This window comes from Rhamphochromis sp. 'chilingali' (genome assembly GCF_963969265.1).
Source record: "Rhamphochromis sp. 'chilingali' genome assembly, chromosome: 11".
NCBI lineage: Eukaryota > Metazoa > Chordata > Actinopteri > Cichliformes > Cichlidae > Rhamphochromis > Rhamphochromis sp. 'chilingali'.
This window is the reverse complement of record NC_137938.1, coordinates 7,710,922-7,734,365: the sequence shown is the minus strand read 5'-3', so window position 1 is coordinate 7,734,365 and position 23,444 is coordinate 7,710,922. Positions and strand designations below refer to the sequence as shown.

Below are 23,444 nucleotides of genomic sequence, written 5' to 3'. Positions count from 1 at the left end.
TCTTTTGGACAAGGCCGATCTCTCGTTCCTATAATCTGTCAGTTCATGATTGAAACATAAAGCTGTGTCTATGAATGATTATTGGTGAGTAATATACTGTCTGCTGCACTTCTAAGTTGGTCTTAAGAGTAGACGGGCTGTCCTCAATCTAACTCACTGTTCTGTCATTTACTGGCGAGGCCCGGCAGATCCTAAGAGCCTCCTGTGGTTATATAGGCCATTTCCACATGGCCTCAGCCTTTTAAAGCTTGAGTGTGTTTGGCCCTCAGCTTCCTCTCTATTAGAACCTGCTCTGCTGGAACCAGATAAACCATCCTCACAAAGACTCAAGGGAGAAGTACGACACAAGACAGATCATGCACTCCCACTGCTGCTCAGAAGAGCATGAAGTCAGGGATGCTTTTCAGGGGTATTAAGACCCAAAGATTTGAAACAGGGTCGGCACATGTGGCTGTATTCTGAACCCTATCTGATGGTGCGGAGAAGTGATCGGGAATAAAACTGAGCAGAGCTTGACACACACAAACACACAACCCACGAAGAAGACCCCATTTTTAGAACTCTGTGATCTGGTGCCAGAGAAAAGAAACAAAGGGAAAAATGTATTTGGGCATCTTAAAATTTAATCAAAATAACCTCAAAATGGATATACTTCCCCTTTTTTAATGTTTTTAGCTTTTTGTCTTTTTTCTAGTAGTATTTACTCTTGACTGCATGTGGCCTCCCAGCCCAGAACCTACATTTAATTATGGTTGTGTATTGTAGATCAAAGTGTAAGCAGATCCTTGCTCATTTAGAGGGCTGAGAGGAAGGGCTCAGTACCTAAATCTATGGATAAGCGCTGGTCACCTAATAAATAACCAGGCTGTCACTCAAAGATTCAAACTCTCTGGGGCTTTTTTACTGAATCTTGTTTGTTGGCATCCATACTGAGACTTGAACAACCTTTAACTGCTAGTTTCATGAAGATCATTCAAGATGACACGTCCCCACATTATTTTCAGCTAGCTTTGTTCCCTGTCAACCCACTCAGTCTCATTACTGAATGGCAGAGAGCGAATTTTGTTGCATATCAGAGATGTGCTGAGACATGAGACAAATTCATCTGTGTGAGCACAAGTAACAAATGCAGTCTTTTTCTCTGTGTCAGATTCACAAAGCAATGTCTGCGCTGGTGTACGTATGTAAAAAGAGGCAATCTTATGCACTATTTTTTGTGGAGAATTTACCATCAGGGCAAGCTTGCAAGGAGCAGCAGCCATTCTGGTGAACTGAACAGAAATATCATCTTTTCATTGGCTCCCTATTGAGACCAGAGCTCAACTGATGACCGGGTCGATCCTGACAACTTCAGAGTATAATCTTATCCCAGTAGAGCACTTCCCTCTCATAAGCAGGCTTGCTTGGAGATTCCAGAAGTAGAATGGGAGGCATTCGCTGTAGCTAACAGGGCCCTCTCCTCTCGAACCAGCTCCCAGTTTGGGTCATGTCCTGTTTGTGGTCTCTCTATGCTCTCATTTTCTCTATTATTTTCCTGCTTGTGCCAGCAGTCTTTTCGTGTTCATTGCACCCCACCAAGTTTTTCCTTGTAGGTTTGATTGTTGGGGGTTTCACTTTAATATTGCAAGGTCTGAACCTTACAAAAATCAAACACCTTGAGCTGACTGCTGTTGTGAATTATTTTTTATTTTTGGCATTTTTTTTCTCTTAAACCGCTTTTCATTATGAATCTTTTCTTTAAGTAACTGCTGTCTGCAGCTAGCAGGGGGGATGTGATCTATGATTGTGTACGTGTTCAGTTTTTCAGAGAACATGCAAGCACACAGTGTATGCTTCTGCAAATGTTTAAGTGTATCATTTGAGCATGTTTTCACAGTAAAATCCCTGCACGTGCAGCCTCATAAGGAGTTGATTGGCTTCAGTCTCGTTTCTTGTTTAACTGAGATTTCCTGGTCGAAATTGAAAAGTGTTTTTTTCACATTAATAAAAAAAAGTTTATGAATGTGTTGCAAGTGATCCACGTGATCCGTGGCCCCTGAACACGCACACACAGATACTCAAATTGTCCGTCAGTGTTATTCTCCTGACTGAATCTGTTATTGGAGGCAGTAGGTAACTAAAGTATGGTCCCAGGTTGCTGAGCGTTAACTCCATTTGTTATGTTGAAAGATTTTGTTTCACTTTGACAGGACATGATGTCATTGGACAAAAGGAACGGATAATTATGCATCTTTGATTTCGCTTTTCCCCACTGAATCTTCTGTAATAATACAGATATTGTATGAAACCATCTGCCATTCTGAACTTTGGCCCAACTTGAATATGAATATGAATTTTAATCCCTTTCAAACACTGTCAGCCCTATTTATCCATGTAATAATGAGAAATAAATGTATAAACTACATGGCTGTTGAAGCATAGGTCATACACTTTATTATTTGTTGTGCCCGAGTCATTTCCAGGGGCTATCTGTCTTGTTTTTGCTGCAGTTTTATTCCACATTACCCTTAAACCCAGTAGGGTAAAGTTGTGTAACAGATATTCCACACTGCAATTATGCCTCTGGCTTTCACATATTATTTGTGCCCATTTCTATTTTTAAATTCATTTCAGAATTTTCCTTTAGCTGCATTTGGAAACACCGCCTTTCCACGGGTCTACACTAACAGAAAATAAATTTCCACTATCCTATTTAGGATAAAAATATAATTTAGTTTGCCGAGCCTTGTGACTGGCTGGTGAGTAGTGAAAATGTGGCCCGCTGCCACCCAAGCATGTGACGGAACATAATGAGTTTTAGGTCAGCCTGGTATTCCTGTCAGTTTCCTCCTGTCACAGGACATTGTGCAAGTCTCTCTCTCACACACACAAACATACATGAACTTGGCCTGGCCCTCAGCTCGTGGGAGGGGGACATTGTCGCACACACTAACTGCTTCCAGTGCTGTGTTTATTGGCCTGTTACAGAGCTGTTAAACACAATTGTGTGGAATACCAAACACGACCCTGCACAACCTCAACTGCACTTTTACACCTGAGGTTGAGACATAAAACACATACATGCTCTCACTTTCCACTTTGACCTGTGATTACGGGCAACATTTTTTGTGTGTCTGTTGCCATGTCAACCATAACCATGAACACCACGATTCTCCTCTCACATCTCAACGCAGATTTTCCACCTTGAATCAATGCATGCTCAGCAGTGAGAGGGACAAAAGGACAGAGGCATGGGAGGTTGGGGTGATGGAGGGATAGAGGGCTGTAGAGTTGGTCAGAGGGAAGAGATGCTGTCAGTGGTTTTGGCAGTCATAAAAGCAATGATGCATATGGGACATTCTGACCTCAGACTATTTCTCTCTTGGATCTGTCAGCACTGCTCAGCAGTTCCAGTGCTCCCTTTTCTTGCCCTTTGTTGCCCCTGTCGTCTTTGTTTGGATACTGTATGTCTGTCTCCCTGTGTGTGTGTGTATGAGTCACAGCTCAAGCATTAGACCACAGATGGGGGGCTTTGGAAAGGTCTGCGAGGTGACCAGGGTGACCTGCTATTAACAGTAGCACAGAGAACTGGGTGGAGGATTGCCGTTCAGTTCTGAGTTCACGTTCCTAATAACGTGACACTGTCGTAACAGGATGGTGACAAGGACGGGCATTTACGATTCTTTTCCAATATGTTCGCTGACATTTTAAGGCCATTTCAGCAAAAATTGTTTGGCATCAAAGTTTGATATGCTAAAACAGTACCAAGTATTTTATATTATTAAAAAGAACAGATTTAGAGCAGCTTTAGCAGTTCTTGTTATATTTTGATCTTACTGGAGATGTTTGCCCAATTTGTCTTGGATGCAGATTGAACACCTGACAGCGCTGTGACCCAGAATAAGTGTGGATTATTAAAAGATTGTACTTGAACTCACAAGACATCTACCAACCAGTACAACTGTTTTCTTTTGGCATAGTAATATTTGCTCTTTTGTGCTGTCATCCACTTTCGGGCAACTGGGATTCCTCAACAAGTCCTCACTGGTCACCAGAGCATCAAATGCTCTTTAGATCCAAACCTCCTCCACTCATGAAAAAAAGCTATTTTGCTTTAATCACTGTCCCCCTATGGACTTGTACTGTTGTGTACTGTTGCCATTGGTAAATACAACATGTTTGTTTCTCTGTGTTTGTGGCTTTTAATAACTGTCATCAAAAGGGAATGAAAGGAGAAAAGAGCCAACCAAAGATTCGTTTTGTATCGCCCAGATTTAGGATTGTTGTGCCATTTTCTTTTCCATTACATACTCTGCTCCTTGAAACATTGTGTGCCTTTATGTATAAACATCTAGAAAGTCAATTGTCTGACTGCCCTCTGTCGTCATCTGTGAGATATTATCTGTTTATTGTTAGTATATTTCTGTGTAATGTGGCAAGACTATGACTGTCGTACACCTGACATCATCGTTGTGTTCCATCATAAGCACTTTAAAATCATGAGCAAACACCATTATAAGGTGCTGTGTTATTTGTTCACATTCACTGTAACAGATAGGTGCCTGTGTTTTCTACCCTGTAATAGTCACAACTACCCTTTTTAAATGAACAAAAATCACCTGCTTAATCATTTTTATTACATAAAATTCCCACAATTCTATACTAAAGAGGTTGATACAGATGTTTCCTCTCAAAAACACAAACAGATTTCCATTGGTTTTTAATTTCACTGAACCTATAATGATTTATGTTCATAATATTTTTCTCTGATTATGTGTAAAACTTTAATTCCTAGAAGGTGATATATGGTGACAGATTCGGTCACTCATCAGGCACAGCGTGGTTCTGTAATAGTTATTTACAGTCTGTGTCTAGATGGCAGTTTTAAAAAAGTAAATAATAAGTAAAATGTTTATATCGATAATTACTATGATATTGTACTATTGTGTACTTACTTAGAAATATGATATACAAAATCCCTTTGAATTATAATTGAGCTTCGTTTTACATTAAATTAGCCCTGAGATCATCCAGGTGCTTAATCAAACTGTCACATGATGTGAACTCAGTGATTTCATTTTTTCTATCACACGGTGATTAAAACAAACTCATTCTCTGGATTCTAGTTATTATAATAAACTTTGCTGTAATGCTTTTTTGTTTACATTACAGTATAGGTAACTGAAGCCATTGCTCTTATTTTTTCTGTTTCCTCGTGTTCCTTATACCAACACACCCATCAGCCAGTACCGTTGTTCTGACGATATTTGATGGTTGAGGACTTTGGCACATATCTGTTTGTTTATATATATATATATATATATATATATATATATTCAAGATGTCCAGCAGGATAGCATTAGCCTCAGGCACCGTCGTCAAAGTGCAGGCCCGAGTCATGGTATTAAAGCCGGCACTTTCCGTATGTCAGCCTGCTTTACAGCTTAACCCTGCTTAGATCTGCAACAGCCCAGGCAGTGTCGGTGATTTTTTTTTTCTCTGCGTGCCAGCTCTTAAAAAGGCCAAAGCTTATGTGTCACTGTGCAAAAGCGTTCCCATTTCAAACCACCCTTTAAAGAATAATCAAAAGAGGAAGCAGAGTATGATGAAAGTGTAACCATATCTGTACTTCTCTCTCTTTCTCAGTGTCTCACTCTCCTCCTCTTGATCCTGCTTTCAAAGTCTTTTTCTCTGTCTCGCCTTCTCTTTCACTTCCCATGAAAACTTGGAGATGGTTTCCAGGCCCGTGCAGTTATAGCCAAAGATCATACAAGTGCATATGCAAATTTTGATGGTGTGTGTCTTAACGTGTTAAGATATGCCAAACATATCTTACAGTATAACTTGCTCATGAAACCAGAGGGCTCATAGAGTATCCACCTCTCTAATAAGTGAGACTAAAAATAAGTAGAAGTAGTCTCTCTGACAGAAGTGAGCACACATCCACACACAAGTATCTGGCAAAACCTGCTGTCTGCCCCCTGGACCCTGCACCCCTTTGCTTTTCATTAACTAGGCTAGTAAATGGAAAAACACAAAGCAATATTGTTGCTCAAAGTTGTTGCTTGCACTCTTGCCGGCTACTGCTTACTCATCTAAAGGCTTTTGATTTTTATTTGATTTGTTTATTTATTTATTTATGTATTATTTGGGACATTGTACAGCTGGGACTGATCTCCAGTGCTTTTTAAAAAGACTTTAGTATTTAACTGACGAAACCTCAAAGTTTTTTGTTTTTCTGTTTCAGAAAATCACAGTGGTTTTAAATGGATGCTCAGAAATATGTAATGTAATGTATGTAATGTGCATTTTGTAAGACGGTTTAGTGTGTGTGACCAAATGTAGGGTTTTTTTCTTTTTTAAACCAAGGAAAGTATTGTTCACCATGTTCAGGCTTTTCCAGCAACACCCGGAATGTTGCACAATTTTTTCTTCTTCTATTCTTTCCATCACAGTCCAAGTTCTGTAATACTGGCAAAAAAACTGAACTTTTGTGCACTTGGATGGCATAAGACAGGTGCTTGTTTACTGATGGGTGAGGCTGAATTGGCTAACATGATTAATGTTCCCCTCTTTTTTCTGCCTTTTTTCAAGTTGGAGCTGCAGCCCTGCTGTGTATTCCTCCCCAATGACAGCCTCCCTTCTCCGAGCACTATCATCTGTGGCGACATTCCCGGCACTGTGCGTAGCTGGTACCACAACCAGACCAACATGCCTGGGACTCTGGTAGTTTGCCTGCCTCAGATTAGTATCCTCAGTGCTGGGCATAAGTACATGGAACCACTACAGGAGCTCCCCTTTGTGGTCTCAAAGCCCATCTTGGAAGAAGGTAGGTTTTCATACCACATCTAATGAAATCTAAACTTTCATTAGAATTATTGAAATACTCTGGGACATACACCCAGATACACAGTGATGTCAAAAAGAGTGATTTCAAAGCTGAAATTAGAAACACTGGTGGTGATAGATGCATAAGCTAAAATTGGAAATCTTGGGAATTTAATCCCACTTAGTGAGAAAGAAAATATGACTTAATAACTCATTTAATTTTTATTAATAATTAAAATGTATGATTTCACAATAGTAATAGCATATATAATGTCAATTCATCATCATTAGAGTCTTTTCAACACTGAGCAAACCTTTGACCCACTGCTACTCATTTACCATGACAAAAGACAAACAAACTTAAGTAGCGCGACTTTGAGAGATAGATCGTGCACATGTGGTGTGCACACCTGGTGGAGTTGACACAAGCAACACTTAGATGGTTGAGCAATGTTTTCTCTTCAGGAGGAGAAAAAAGGGGGGCACACTTCTTTTCTCCAAACTTTTTAATGACATCAGCATTGGGCATGCAGTTGTAAAAAAACAGAGGAGAAAGAAAAACGACAGCAAAAACAGTGACATCAGCTGCCTTGTCAATGTTGCAGTGAAAATTAACAACCCATGCTTTTAGTAATTCATTCCTACTCTTTGAAATGGTCTTCATCCCTCATATTCAATGCTCGGGATCAAAGCAGCCTGCCAAGGGCGTATTGGTAAAAGTGCTCTTTGTGGCCCTGTGATAATGAACCTGTTCCTCATCCCTGTAAGATGGTACTTCCAGGGTCAGCAAGTTCATTGGTTCAAGCACTCCCAGTGCTGCATGCTGTTTCAGACTCACAGATTCAATATTAGGCCTCAATTTACGCTGTGTTTGTGTATCTGGTTAATGGATGTGGCGTAATCAATTATAGATGAAATAACTATTCAGTATTCCTTTTCTCAGGTTTTCCATTTCACAATAGTAAAAGGTTATGTAATGTCCAAGTTTTTTTTCATGTGCTGGAAAAATGTTTTTACTCAAGCCACACCACTGTCTATTTTGTGGATCCCATATATGGTGGACAATTTAAATAATTGGGTTCCTAAAGGTATCTTAGAATCAGACTCTGTCAAGATCTGGCAAAGCTGCCCTCGCTGGATTTTAACAAAAAGGAAGAAAAATGAGAAGAAGGCCCCCACGTCCCAGGTACTTCAGAACTTGGGAATGACATCACTCCTGAGTAAGCTTGTTCCAAGAAAAGCGAGGAAAAACAGGATTTGTTTTGGTTCTTTGCAAGGTAGAGCGATTCATACATCACTAGCTATACAATATAATACTCGATTATGGGTCCTTAAAAACAGTGCTGCATTCAAAGATAAAGCCCGGTCAGTGCTCTGCTTATTTAGTTGAGTCACAAATACAGTTTACAGTTTTACCTCTTTTTACTTTTACTGCCACCATCTTGGATTGTTAACTCGGGATGGGTGTGGGTGCTCCGACTTTCTGAGTGTGAAATCCAAGTTTAGGGGTTCTGGATTCAAATTCTGACTGAGAATTTGGAAACACCATTCGTTATACCGTGGCGTAAACTGCAAATAATAAAATAATACAAGCTTCTCATTTTTGTTATATATATTTATGCTGTTACCAATCCACAGCATTCCACATGCAAAGTTTAAGTGGCACGATATACCAGGTGATGACCTCGTGGTGAAGTGGTTTACACATTTATTTGGCAAAGTTGCTGGTTCAATTCCAGCTGGAGCCATAAATCATTTTTAGGGTTGTGTCAGGAAGAGCGTACAGCAAAAAATCACTCTGCCAAATGAAACATACGGAGCTACCCGCTGTGGTGAGCCCTCGTGACCAGGGAACAGCAAAAAGTAGCTGCTTCTTCCTGTAAGAAGTCCAAGCTAGACCTTAGCTCATAGCTTATGATTCATACTAGTTTTAAACTATACAAATATTGAAAATAGACGTGGTTAGACTGAAGAAACATTAGCAAATTTATATTCAGCGAATAAATCTAAGTGACAGATTCTCTCAAAAAGGGAACACAGCACAATCCTTCTTACCTCTAGAGACCAAAATATGCCGAATTCTGTGCTATGGTGTGACACGTGTATATTGGATAAAACTGTTGCCTTTCATATGGCATAAACAATATGGCAGATTTGTAGAAAGATGGTCTATTCGTGTCTTATGGAGAACAATATGTACAAATCAGAAACACCTAGGTTAAATGGGATAACACAGAATCACATATTTTTCCTGAGACCATAGTGAGTGTTTATCTCTTTGCCCTCACGTCACATAATGTCTGTCATCCTTGCATCTCTTTGCCATTTGCAATATACGTACTTGTTTTCATATATCATTTGCTTTTTCTTTATGTCTAACTCCAGGTGATGCCTTCCCATGGACGATCAGCCTGAGTCAGTTCAGCATATACACATTGTTGGGGCAGCAGCAAAGCCTGAGCCTGTTGGAGCCGATGGGCTGCACTTCCACACTAGCTGTCACATCCCATAAGCTGCAGAGCTCTGCTGAAGCAAGGCACTCCTTTGTAGTGTGCCTCCATGTTGATCTACAGCCCGTCCACGTCAAGTGCTCCAACCCTCAGGTCAGTCAGACAGTCTTTGCAGTCACAAAGTAGTCATTAGAATTACATGTATATTTATACAAATCATCCCCTTGTAAACTTTCCTGAAATATGAACGCACGAACCCTGGCAAGAAGATCCTGCCTCCGCATGATTTTCTGATATAGATTGAGTCCAGTAAACAAACTGCCTCATCTTCTGAACTCGTATAATTTTCATGAAAATGGAAGTGTAAACATGAGAGTGTTGCCTTGTTTGTTTTGGTAAAACATTTTGAGGTCTCAGTCAAGAAGAGTAAGGGATTGCAGTACTCACCATCATTGTTTTACAGCATGTTATTATGTTTTAGTGAGACTGTGATGAATACGGACGTACTGCAAACGGAACATGTTTGTCTCCCAGTTAGGTCCCTGTGTTGTTTTTCATTTCTCTCGTAGAATCACATCTACATGTACCATTACACGTTTTGTTTTTTCACAATTGAATTAGCTGTATTGAATTAAGTTCCTCTGTAAACACTTAATTGGGTCAACCTTTAGAGCGGTCACACTGTTAAATGTCTTCGACCACAGTGATGACCCATGGTGATATTGAGGGGAATTGGTACCAGAAACGAATTAAAGGCCTTAATCTGCTTGCGGTGAAAAGTTTCCCAGAGATGAGAAGAACTTTACTGAGGGAAAGTTTCTTTTCTTGCTTCTCTGGTCTCCCCGTCAAGTATGCTGCTGGTGTCTGGCAAAGCCGGGGAGGCTTATTGTGATTATATGATGAGTCATTATTAGTTTTTGGATGCCATTATAATAAAAAAAAAATCGTAATTCCTTTGCTCTGTTGTCCCATCTGCTCACCTCCCTCTTCTGTGCAAAATTTCTGACTTGAGGGGGGTAATAAGCTAATGCAGTTTCAAGTCTCACTGCAGCTTTTTAAGAACTGCTGCCAGAGCAACCCCACCCTCGCTAGAACAAAAGAGACCTCACACTACTTGATCGTCTTTCTAATTAGCGTTGCCATCTGGGGGAATATATATGGAGTTGTCAGAATGCTGCACAGTTACTGTACAATAAGTACAATGATTGTTGGATTTTGGGGGTAAAATTACATCTGCCGTTTCAAAACAAATAAATTATCACAGCGCTGATTTTGAGATATTAATACATTTAAAGTAAACAAATAGAAGCAACAAATTTGGCCCCTTAAATTTCCCCACGGCTACTCGGCTGCATGTTTGTCACATTAAGTCAGATTTTCCATTTCCATTACATGATGGATTACTTCATAGCACTAACAAAAGTATTTTTAGACAGTGTGGTGAAACAGTCGAGCCTTCAAGCAAACACCGTGGTGCGTTTTCACAGGTAGCAACTAGTATCGTAGTCGTATTTTGTATTTTTATCTGTGACTGTGACAGTACACGTGAAGATGCAAATTTCCTAATGAATTTTGGATTGTGCAGGTATATAGATTCAACCACGTCCGCAAAAGTGTGAGCAATGAGAAACCAATGCAGTCCATATGACACTTGTATGCCTTTTAGTCTGGACAGGAGGAGTTAAACGTCTCCATATTACTTCAACAAACTGACTGACTGGCTGTCTGAAAGTTGGGGTTACTAGTTGTGCTTTAACATTATCAGGACCACCTTGGAACGAGCGTACACACAGCAACTGTTTGCTTTAACCTTTGGCACATAACTGTACAGAATTTCAATGAACAGATATGCACACATACACACACCTGTTCCCGTGTACACAAGAGTTACCACACATACTCAACAATATGTCATTTTTGTGAAGTTTCTCTATAAACTGCTCCTAGATAAAAGGATACAAACACTCGCCATCTGCATGCTGTCCTGTCCCTCTCCATCTGTGTGTTTTTATGAATGACTGTTGGAAGCCTCTGTTCAGTCTCCAGTTTGTAGTACTGCACCCTAACAGGCCTCCTGATCTGCAGATGACAGGCCTTTGGAGAATCCAGGCCTCCAAATGTTCCCCAACTCATGAAATGTTGCATCTGTATTATAAGCTCATGTAAGCGTGTGTGTATGTGCATGTTTTTCATGGCCCAACCTACCCTAATAGCAGTAGCTGAGCTAAACTGTCTAACCCTGCTAAGCAGAAGTATCAGCAGCAGCAAATTGACATAGGACAGGGTAAATAACAGAGGGAAGGTAGGAGATGAAGAATGAAGATCAATGATGAAAGGGTGGATGGAAAGGAGTTCAAGCTCTGCTTAGGTTTCATCGTAAAATTAAGGACAAGTCTTTATCCCAGATGCTAATACAGAGGTCACGTAACAACCCTGTCATTCATTTTCGTGTTGATCTCACTGTGCACACATTTTCCCTTTTTTTTCCCCCTTTGCTCAGCAGTCTTCAGTCTTTTCTTCCACATCTGCTACTGAGTGCAGTAGGCCTTGTTGTGCTTGATTGGAGTTCCAGGCCCCAACTCTCAGAGAAGGGCGCACGGTGCCGTACCTCCCCTGCCGGCAGTGCAGTTTGGTTGGGTATGGCAAACAGCTGTTGGCCCTGTCCCTGGACAGCGGCTGAATCGGCGTAGCAGCTCTTCCTGGACATGTTTGAAATGGTGCAGCTGTAATGTATTGTGGTGCTTCTAATTTGATTTATGATTATTTGTGGAAGACCTCCCTGCAATGTGTGCGCTAACAGGAGAGCATGTGTGCGAGCGAGACTCTGAGAGTAAAAATGTGCTCAGAGTCTATTTCGTATGTGTGCTCATGTGCCTGTGCACCTTTAAGTTTAAGGGACCCTCAGTGGTGGGGGCTGCGGGCTTAGCTGGCTGCAGAAGCGAAGCATTTGAAATCCAGAAATTAGCTCACTGTGAAAGCGTGTTGCTTTTCTCCCTTCTTTCCTCCTAAAAAGCACCAAGTGAATGCATGAATAACCGAAAGCATCACATCACATTCCCCTGCTTTCGTCTCATGTTTTCCACTCTTTTTTTTTTTTTTTTTTGGCTTTGTTGTTGTTTAAAGCTAAGGCTCTTTTCAATGCGAACACATGATAAATAGCTGAGAACACTTGACGCAGAGCCTTCAGTTTTTCCTAATCGTGGTGAGTTTTTAGCAGGAAATTGATGACAGAATTTAACTTTCCTCTGAGGGTGTTTCTTTGGAAGTTTTGTTGTTATGGATAACAAATTGCACAGTGAAGCACGTGTGTAAGCATGCTGCGCCTCGCAAAGTGTGACCCATCGAACAGAAACACCAACGCATAGGTTTTACATCATTTTTGAGAAACGAGGCCTCTCTGAGTGACAAGTACAGAAGTATGTTAAGTCAGAGAGTGAAAGAATGAGAATGATAGAAGTCCATTTCTGGCTAATATTTCCTCTTTCTCCCTTTCCTTCTCTCTCAGCTTTTACTAGGTTTAGTGTCACATAACAACAAAGCTGCCAAGCCAAATCATGGTAATGGCCTCAGAAGTCAGAACTACATGAGAACTCCCCAGTGCAGCTGTTTGAGTCAGACCTTGGCAAAAAAAAATATACATTTGAATTTGGTTTTGACTACTTGTGGTGTGTTAGGGTTATCTTTTGAGGCACTCAGTTGGCACAGAATACTTTTCAGAGTATAGAAGCTAATTGGGAAAACTGAATGATACGTGTTTAATATGTTCTCAGTTTCCAAACAAGTGCTGTTAAACAAGCGGATGATGCAACATAGTGATAAACAGTCCTCACTTCCCATTCAAAATGAGTGTTTTTTCCCCCCAAACAGAGAAACCAAAAATTGTTTCGCTGGTAGACTGTCTTTATAATTGTTTTCAACCATAATTACAAAATACAAAACTAACGTTCTCTGTTTATCTCTGCTTGGTTCACCCTCCAGGTTCAGTTGTTGTATGAGCTCTTCCTCAGCTGGAGCTCAACGTGGGCTCGTCTCCAGAGGCATGGCATTTTGCGTCAGACGTCCAACATCCCAGATCCGCCTGCCGGTGCCGCTCCATCCTCCCCTGTACGCAGCAGCGCTGGCACCGCCCTGCCTGACACCAGCACCTGCAGTCCTTCTGCAGACTTTGGCTCCCCCACTGAGGTTGGAGTTTCTCACAGTTACACTTTTTATTATGTCAATTCAGAGTTTATATGAGTTATGGGAATCATCTGCTCATCTACACTGTTTTTGGTTTTTTTTTCATCCAGACAAACCTCTTTTCATAATCGGGGGGAAAAAACACATGAAATGGTCCATTATTTCATTCACTCATTCATTCAGTTGAATGTCTGTCCATACATAGCACTGGCTTAGTCACTCATGAACTTTGCCTTTGTCAGAATCAGTGTTCCAGCTTTAATGTTGTGTTACTTTTTTAATATGCGACCTAATGACAGCCTGCCAGCACCCATCTTTTCTCAGCTAGCTGCTGTGAGTCATGCAGTAACAAATGCCATTTAAGCCATTGTTGTATACATAATTCTGGTGCTGATTTACAATTTTAAGTGCAAATATTGTTATTTTATTGTTATGAGTAGCTGAGTCAGTCTTAACACACGTGACAAAAAATGTTTTGTTTCTGGAAAAATTTTAGAGGTGGAAAAGTATAAATCACTGCTTGTGTTTCTTACATGATTTTTTCTTACTCAGTGAGGTTTTATACTCCAGGCTAGGCAGAGAGTGCTGTTTGATTCGTTTAAGCTCAGCCTTGATTGAGGATAAACTTGCCTCTTAACTGGGGGAAAATAGTTACCTGTTGTTACATTTTTTTACTCAGATTAAAAATCAAACCCAGACATAAGTTTGAAATGTAGCAGTGCATATGCATGTGCAATAACGAAGGCTATTAAAGTCATATTTTCTTAGGGAGTAGCCTCAAATATAATTTTTTTCCCTTTTGTCTCTAGATGGTTGTGGCAGTTATCCCAGCTTTAGTTAATGTGGCAGGAGTTTTTCCTGCTGTGTAATACTCTTGCAGCAGCAATCAGTGCTGGGGATCCATGGCCTTGGGGCCACCAGGACACTGGATAATATGTCTATGTGTGTTTTTGTGAAGCATAAATATAGCATTTATAAAAATGATAGTGAGTGCGGGTCAGTGTTGGCATAGTGGAAACTAGTCTAGGCTATAATAGTGTTCGACCAGCAGCTGCCTGTCACCACTGTGGGGCCCCAGGGATCGCAATACAACCACCATACTGGCCTAAGAGGCAATAGCGTGTACATGCTTATGAAAAAAAGTGTTTCATATGTCAGTGTGCATCTGTGCCTACATTTGTTTCCTTGCTATCAACATGTGGGTGTTCTTGCGTCATTTGTGGAACTTGGAGAAGTGGCAGCAGTTCAGTAGAACTGGGAAGAACCTGGTATAGTGCCTCTATAGCAAGGCCACGGTGGCCCCTGACAGCCCACTTGTCACTGTTTACCTAAGTACAAACACTGGTAGAAGTGTTTAGTCCTCTGGGAGGCCGAGTGATTGAGCAAGAATGTAGGAGCTGTTTTGATAAGTCTCAGCAGTAGTGGCGGCAGTCTCCCCCCAACACCCCACCCTTTCTTTCTCTAGCTACATTCACATTACACCCACAAAAACCTCTGCCCTACTGTCCTCCCAGATATTTTCTTCCCCATTTGTGTAAAAATATAAAGCAATCTATTCATACTTCTGTATTTTGTAAACAAGTGTTCTACTAGTATTTATTAATTTACACAGCATAGTATTTAATAAACAGACATTCCCCTTTCAGCCGTTTTATTGTTTCGCCACACTTTTCTGTTCATCGTACCTTTTAGCTCTCTTTCCTCTGATGGTGATTTTAATCTGTTGAGATTTTTTTTACAACTTTTGTCGCCAACTTGTGTGGCTCGCCTGACCACCAGTAGTTTACCTGCACTATTAGGAGCGATGATTCTCTAATAATGACTCACTGCATTAAAGCGACAGTGTTAAAGTTTCCAAGGGGGTAACTTCTGCTAAGTTTTGCTGGAGTTGTTTGTTAGAAAGTAAATAGTTCCTGCATGAAACTGGTCACAACGAGGTTTAAAAGTTTAACCAATTAATGATTTCTGGAAACACTGCCACTGTGTTTTAAGCATTATTCGAGCACCACGAGGCAAAGAGAAAGCAGACATGTCTACCATTAGCAGTCAACGATCCAGATTCTCTTCTTTTGCTTTCTCCATGTCTGTAATTACTTGTCACCCTATTCTGTCTTTCCTCCATGTACCCCCAAGCATTCTGCTCTCCCTCTTCTTATTCTTCACTGCTTCTCTATCTAAAGTGGTATCAAGCAGCACTCTTATTTCTTTCTGTGCTATTTTCAGTCTGAAAGTTTCCTTTTCCTCTCCTTCAAATTATCCTTCCACCTGTGCCTGAGCCATTCTCTTTTTAATTCTTTTTTTTTTTCAAAATCATCCTTTTCCTTCTTCCTTTGACACTTCCCAGCCTGCTGTTGTCTTCCAATGTTTGGGTCTCTCTGATGAGCAAAGACAAACTCTGCAGAGAAAATAAACCCGGATCCTCAGCCCGTTTATAGCACAGAGGCCCAGGAATTAAACTGTATACTTTACAACTTGGCTTGCGGAGGTGTGGGAAAATACTTCTAGAAAGTGTGTGATTGTTTGGGGCCCTGATCTGGCAGTTCAGGGACGTAGCAGAGCCCACCTTCACCAAAACCACACCAAGACCTCACTTTGATAAGACACTAAAAATAACTTTTACCCTGGCTTTTTTTGTTTGTCAGTTTAAAAAAAAAAAGATATATCATTTTTATTTTTGAATTCCCCTTTTTCACCCTTAAAAATAAAGATGTTTTTAATATGTGTTGTATAGTTAAAGTCTAACTTATTTCCCCCTTGTTTAAAAATGACAGTACATGTACTAAATGTTTTATAATATATAGACAGTACTTTTTTCATGGAATTTGACATGGCAGAAAAGAATGACATTAAAATGCTCATAATTACTTGTTACTTGTGACTGTTGTGGTTTACACGAGGAGAAGCTTTCTAAAGATGACAGCAGTAGTTCTGGCCTGGAAGCTTTAAGCAGTCGAGTGTCCAATGCTCGCACACAACCACGCTGCAGTACATGGTGGTTGGTTCCCACAGCGCCAGCAACTGGCTCCTGTTTCCACACATGATATTACAGAGACTAATCCTACCAAATGGTTAGAACTGTAAACTAAACAATCCCAACCACACACACACACACACACACACACACACACACACACACACACACACACACACACACACACACACACACACACACACACACACACACACAGAGAGCCATATTTTGACTTCATCTCAACAATAATTAGTCCCCAAATGGCAGTTGACACCAGAATATCTCTCATTGAGACTGACTGAACACCATTACTGCTAGTCTCATATTACTCACTGCCAATCAGCGATATTACACACTCAGAAAGACGGACACACATTCACATATGTGCTTGACAGATTAGCTTGATGAAGACACTTAATGATACTTTTAGAGTCATTATTTAAGTAAATTAAACACAAAGAGATTTAGTGTAGTTAGCACTGTGGCATTTATGCAATAATAATGGTATTTAAGTTCCCGATTTTCAGTGGGTTTGATTGTTTTTTTTTAGTTACATAAGTGTATGTATAGCTATTTTATCAAAGGTAGGAATTAAATCCTCATCTTCTTAGATTAGTTCACGCCTGTGTTTTGTTGCTTTCCTTTTCTTACAGTGTGAACTAGTGTGTGAAGCACATGCTTCTCATCAGTTCCTAGTGGTCCCCATACACTGTGACGTTGCATCTATTTTTGAATCGACATAATCCTTAATTTATTTATATTATTGTCATCCGTTCTTATCATGCTCTGCTGTCAACCAGCCTTAACTGTGTGATTAAATTAAATTTGCAAATTAGTTTCGCGCCCTCATCCCTCCCCCCAGCTGTGGAAAGAGGACATAGTTTCCTCATCTGGATCCTCTTTACAACACTGTAATCAGCATAGCAGCTGTGGGGTTTCTAATTGAGATGGTTGATAACCTCCTCACCAAACAGAGCCACGGTTGATAACCATGACACAATCTGTCATTACCACACTGCGATGGGAGAAGCTGCGGAAAAAATGAAACTCCTAATTGCAATATTGTTTGTTTGTAGGCTTTTCACTTTCCAAGCGAGCCGCACAGATACTGTACACGTTTGGAAAACATATTTACCAGGAAGAGACTGAGAAATAAAAATATCCCCAGTGCTGTCATCTTCGTTGAATTGCCAAATCCCCAGTAAGGAGTTGAGAGCTCACAGAAGGCATCCTGCTCCACCGCATCCTGCTTGCTTTTCAGCTTCACTCCCCCCCCCCCCCCCCCCCCCCCCCCACCATTCCCGCCCCCACCTCCGGTCTTCACTTCCCATTCTCTCCCAGGCTGCAAGACGTGTGTGTCCTGGCGCACTTGAGTGAAAGGAGGCCATGTGGGTGCTGGTGGCTTACTTTGGGGTTAACACCGGTGACAGCTTTGCACAATGCACCCCCCCACCCACCTCCCGACATACACACGTTTCTCTGTTCTGCGTGGGGTTCTGCTCACCAGACACTGATGTCATCTATGCACTAAAAGGCTCAATATTTGGTGGTTGCTTTGTTATGGCTACATGCACAGCGACAACACTTTCAAACATACACATTCACCAAACACATGGACAAACACATGCACTCAAGCAGACAGTCCTCGATGATGATGGGAAACAAACAGGAATTTTAAGTCAAATGCTCTTTGAGTTTTTTCTTCTTCTTATTTGGTTGTGTTTAGTTGTTATATCTTTTAGCAAATTATGTAGTATATTGGCTGAAATGTGCTTTGTAATTGGCTAATTGACATTTTAAGTGACAGGAATTTCTCTCCTTATCTGTACTAGATTTATTGGACAAACATCAGAATTCAATATTAATGTGTGAATTACATTATGGTCCTCAAGCTTGCTGGCTGGTTACCATTTTATTCTGTCCAACAAAACAGTTCTGCTTTGGCTCTCTAGGGCGACTCGGTGACTGCAGGAGATGACGGTCCGTTTGCAGACACGGTGACACTGGAGCAGAAAACTAGCAGCATTGGTGGAACCAGTGGGAAGGTCAGCCTTTGGATGCAGTGGATGTTGCCCAAGGTCACAGTTAAACTGTTTGCTCCTGATCCCACTGCCAAAAAGACAGGTAACTGACCTTAACATCAATTCTCTGCTGAATGTTGCAAACTTTAGGTGTTAAGTTAATGACTTTCTGCTCTAAACACATGATATGTGTTAGATGTCTGTCTGTGTGTGTTAAATAGCTGAAAAAGAAGCAGGGGAGCATTAGCATTAACAGCACCACATCCGACTACACAAAAACATGTTTAGTAACTGTTATTAAAAATGTCTGTGAAGGTTCTCAATCATCCAGCTCATCGTAGTCTAAGGAGCTTTGAAAGAAGAAAGAAAAGCGTCTTGACTTCTTTAATTTTCTTGAAGACGTTTCACCTCTCAGCCGAGAAGCTTCTTCAGTTCATCCCAAATACCAAATTAACAACGTAGTGTATGCTGTACAGTGTAGCGAGGAATGCTCAGACCTCTACACTGGAGAGATCAAACAGCCATTTCATAAACGCACAACAGATGACTCACCTCGACAAGACTCGGCTATTCATCTACATCTAAAGGACAAAGGACATCCTCTTTTGAGGATGCCAATGTTCACATTTTGGACAGATGGTTTGAAAGGGGAGTGAAAGAAGCCATCTATGTCCACTGTAGACGACCATCTTTGAACAGAGGCGGTGGTTTACAACACCAACTGTCTGCCATCTATAATCCAGTTTTGCGATCCCTTTTCAGATGCCTTAATGCCCACTCACATCGTGGGCCATTTGACCTCAGAAAGTCACATGATAGGGTGGGGCTAGGTCACCCGAAACCTTGGCTGATTGTGACCCACACCCGTTTTTACACCTTGGCTTGTGTGATTAGGCAGGGTGATTAAGCATCTGGACTACCCTGAGTCCAGATGCTTTTCTTTCCAAGCTCCTTAAAATGTTATCGAAATTATACAATAAAACAAGTGTAAAAGAGGGGGAAGGTTTTTCATGAAAATGCTTCAGTTTGATGGCAAAAGAACCAAACGGGACAGGCGAAAAGAAAAATAAAAGTTTCATTTTGCTGTGTATGAGAGCAAAACAGTATTCAAAGGTTTTATATATTAACACTTAAAAGGATCGGTGCCCGCCTGCTTTCTCAGTCATATGTTAAGCTCTAAGAAGGGAAAGGCAGCTGGAGAGGAGGGGGGTGGAGGGGAAAGATAAATAAATAAATGGGTGATGAATCCCAAGCGAACTGCCTCTTTGTCCCTTTAAATTTACTGGGGCGATGAAAGGCTAGATTCACCTTTAATTGGTGGCTGTAATATTTAGCATCTGCCAACCAGATCACCCAGCTTAAGGTCTTTAATAGTGGAAATGGAATGTTTTTGAGGACCTCACAGAGATGGTTTGATTTAAAGACATCCTAAATAGGCATTACTTTGGATTTTGGCTTAATATGTGCCATCTGAGTTGCAAAATGATCTTACCCGTGGATTTTCTGTGTGCAGCACATTAAGTATTTAATTGAAAGCAACAATTGTGCACATGCAGTTTTTTGTTTTTTTTTAGACGCTTGTTATCACAAATGCATTCTTGGAGATAAACCACATATAAGACTGCGAAAAACTGTTATGATGTAATGTTTTTCAGCTGCAAAGGAAATCACATTCTTGTCTTTCCAGAGAAATGGAAAAATAGCCGTTCCAGACGTATTGGTTTTCCGGTATAATGTTATGCTTTTATGTGCTGGAAGTTTAGAGGTAGAAATTGAAGCGTGAGTGTTTAGAGGCTTTTGCTGAAGGCACAAATCAGTGGTACACTTTCTGCCTTTCAAGATGAGCCATTCTAAGATGAAGGGACTAAGGGTTTCCAGTACTCTCACAGGGTGGGTTTAGAAAACTCATATATCAATATCAGCACTGTGTTGGAGACTATGACTTTTTGAGTATCAAACAACTTGGGAGAGGCTTTTTTTCCACGCGGTATCCACAATAAAGCTGACAAGCCTTGTGTTTCAATATTAATAAGCTATTAGGAACATCTACATTTCTCAGAATTACCACAAGGCAACAGTACAACAGCAACCATAGTTTCAGATGTACAATGTCCAATTTCCCAAGCTAGTCTGTGATTGTGGGACTTTCTCAGTGGAAACAATGAGAGCGACTCAACAGTTAAGCTCACAAGCTCGGTTCAGTACAAAGTTAATCAGTCCTTCTATGAACCTTACTCACTTTGCCTGCAGTGGGTGAATTTTGTTTGCACACAAGGTGCTCAGAGGTACACACATGCAACCTTAGGAATACACACAGAAGAGTCCACAGGCTTTTCAATATTGTGTAAATACACATTCACCCTCTCTTTCCTCATTAAGACAGATTGAGGGTTCTGGGGCCAGTTGGATATCGTGTTAAACTGAGAAGATGCTTTGCCTTCTGAAATACAAACAGAGCACTGAAACACAGCCAGGCATACCAATACAAATGCTGCATGCGTTTGCACATTTTTCTGGGTGTGTGTGTGTGTGTGTGTGTGTGTGTATATCTGTGTGGCTTCAGTCTTGATCAGCAACACTGGTCTAGCTTCAAAAACACACTGAGCATCCACTGTGCAGGAACTGACCACAGCAGGATTATGGCCAAAGGCAAGACCTGGATAGGCTAATGAAATTCACTCGCACAGATTAAACTTCCTCTCATGCAGTCCAAGTTCAGCTGTAATGCCTGTTTGTGAAGTGCTAGGCTGGCCACAGAATATTGCAAACTAAGAGTTGATACAAATTTGAGCTTCTTGGTAAATGTATGTCTTTATTATTATATTATATTCTCTTTTGTTTTTGTCTTTCTGCCAGAGATCTGCGTCATCAGTGAACTAGAAGACCTGAGTGCCTCTGTGGATGTCCAAGATGTCTATACAAAGATCAAATGTAAAGTTGGCAGCTTCAACATCGACCACTACATATGCAGGTACGAAGGGATCTACCCCATGTAAAGAGACAGAGCAAATTAAAGGAAAAGCCTGAACCCCCGGCACCTTACAGCAAGGATATCTGATGTTCTGTTCTGTTGTTGACATCTTACTAAGGAGCTTTGTTGATTTTTCCCTGGATAGGTCTGTATAGGTTTTTCCCCCCCACAAATTTTTAGCCTGCAAGCTTTTGTAGTAAATGTTGTAAGTAATTTATGTAGACTCAACTGCAGTAAAACCTGGGATCCCACATTTATCCACCAGGACACCATGCAGCCCCCTTACGCTTGTGCTTTTGCAATTCCACACACACTTTTACCACCAGTACTGCCACTTTGGTCTGTTCCCACTTCTGCTCATATAATTTTCTGGATTATCGCCTCAACGTCCTTGTCTTTCCAGACAGCTGTTGTGGTGTTGACCACAGACTAACAGACAGATGGACCGACTGACTAGATAGACGCGCGGAATGGATTCTGGGCCGGCCCAACTCTGACTCACAGAGCGGTAGTTCAGTCAGTCCGTCAGTCATTTTCTTTCTGTCTGCGGTGTCTGAATTGATTCACAGAAACATTAACACGTTGTTAGGGGAGGAAAACCACTGGGCGACGTTCCACTGCATCTTTATGGTAATCTCTCCCCATGTCAAGTTACAGTCACAATGGGCTAATTTAGCTCTGGGTTCTGAAATGATGAAAGAAAATACTGTAGCATAGAGCAGCTTGAAATGAAAGTACAGATTTTTTCCCATGCCCCACATACATGTGTCTCCCATTAATTGAAGAGGGACGTTATTTTCAGTGTCTAAATCCTTAGTTTTCTCTCTCCGTGCTACGATCTCATACCTCGGCGATAAACTCAGCAGTTCCAAAGGCATGTTTTGTACGTGCCTGAAGTCTTGTTCTGTTGGGAAGAGACCGCTTAGCAGGAGGCAATTCCCCCCGTCTCTGTCTGAGGAGATAATGAAACAGCGATCTGCTGCATGTTGCATCCAGCGGGCAGACTATTTTTGTGTGTATTTTGCAGTGTGTGTTCATAAGTGTCGGTGTAGATACACCCCTGTAAGTGTCTTATGCTCTGATCGAGCCAGACAGCAAAAGAGAGATTGATCTTCATGGGCCCTGAGCCTGTACTGGACCCCATCATTAGCAATCAACGGTCTCACCATCGATATGATAATAGCTATCGATGCTGATTTGCCAGATTTTAAAATCATCTTATCTGGATCTTGGGCATGTCACTACAGGTCAAAGAGGGACTGAGTTGATTGCCTTGGCTGTGAACCTGACTGTCTAACAGGCGTCTCACAGACCTCCCTGTTTTGCTGTAGCTGGTTAATTTATATTCCGTCAGGCCACATGTGTTCTGTACAGTATTGAGTAACAGTTTAAGCCAGGACCAAGTCAGCGGTTAGACATTTTTAGAGAGTGAAGGTGCTTTGGGTCATTATATCGTGCGGTTCTGCTCTCCACAGGTGTGTGTCTAATTGCTTCTGAGGCAGCGCCAAGCCTAATCTTTTTACTAGACCTCTATGCCTTCCTAAGTAGATAATAAGTCAATTTTCTCATAGGTTATTTCAGTTTAATGTGAATTAAACAACATGGTCCCAACACACTTTCACTGAACAATGTTCTGGCAGGCAGAAGCACTTCATTATCCAAGCCAGGTTACAGTCATGGCTGTTTAGGACACAGTGGAGGACCTCTGGGCTGCGGGCCCAATCTAATCCCTGTCATCCACAAATACAAGAGAGCCCACATCCAGTGGAGTCCATATTAATCATTCTGAACAGATAATTGTTTGGTATTTCATCACCCAACCCAGGTTATTTGTGTGCAGTGGGTTAGATTAGATCCAGCTTGACAGAGAAAATGCCTCATCTGGCCTTAGCTATCTCACTGCTGGAAAATGAATGGAAAGTTAGATAGGGCAAGTAAATATGGGAGGTAAATATATAACTGAATTCGTGATTGTATCAAAATTGGAGTTAGACAGAAAAAGTGAGCAGGAGGGAAAGAAAATGACAGAAGTAGTCTGTAGGGAG

At 41.1% G+C, this 23,444-nt stretch overlaps 1 protein-coding gene across 3 annotated transcripts in view; it reads left to right on the top strand.

Annotated features, from left to right (window-relative positions):
• Positions 1-23,444, top strand: part of vps13b (vacuolar protein sorting 13 homolog B) — a 302,426-nt gene that overhangs the window by 147,670 nt on the left and 131,312 nt on the right. For all 3 annotated transcript variants that reach the window (XM_080895821.1, XM_080895823.1, XM_080895822.1), the window contains exons 23-27: positions 6,574-6,808; positions 9,193-9,410; positions 13,236-13,439; positions 18,360-18,531; positions 21,285-21,399. In XM_080895821.1, the coding sequence (XP_080751947.1) occupies positions 6,574-6,808; positions 9,193-9,410; positions 13,236-13,439; positions 18,360-18,531; positions 21,285-21,399 (944 nt within the window). The remainder of the gene's footprint in view (positions 1-6,573; positions 6,809-9,192; positions 9,411-13,235; positions 13,440-18,359; positions 18,532-21,284; positions 21,400-23,444) is intronic.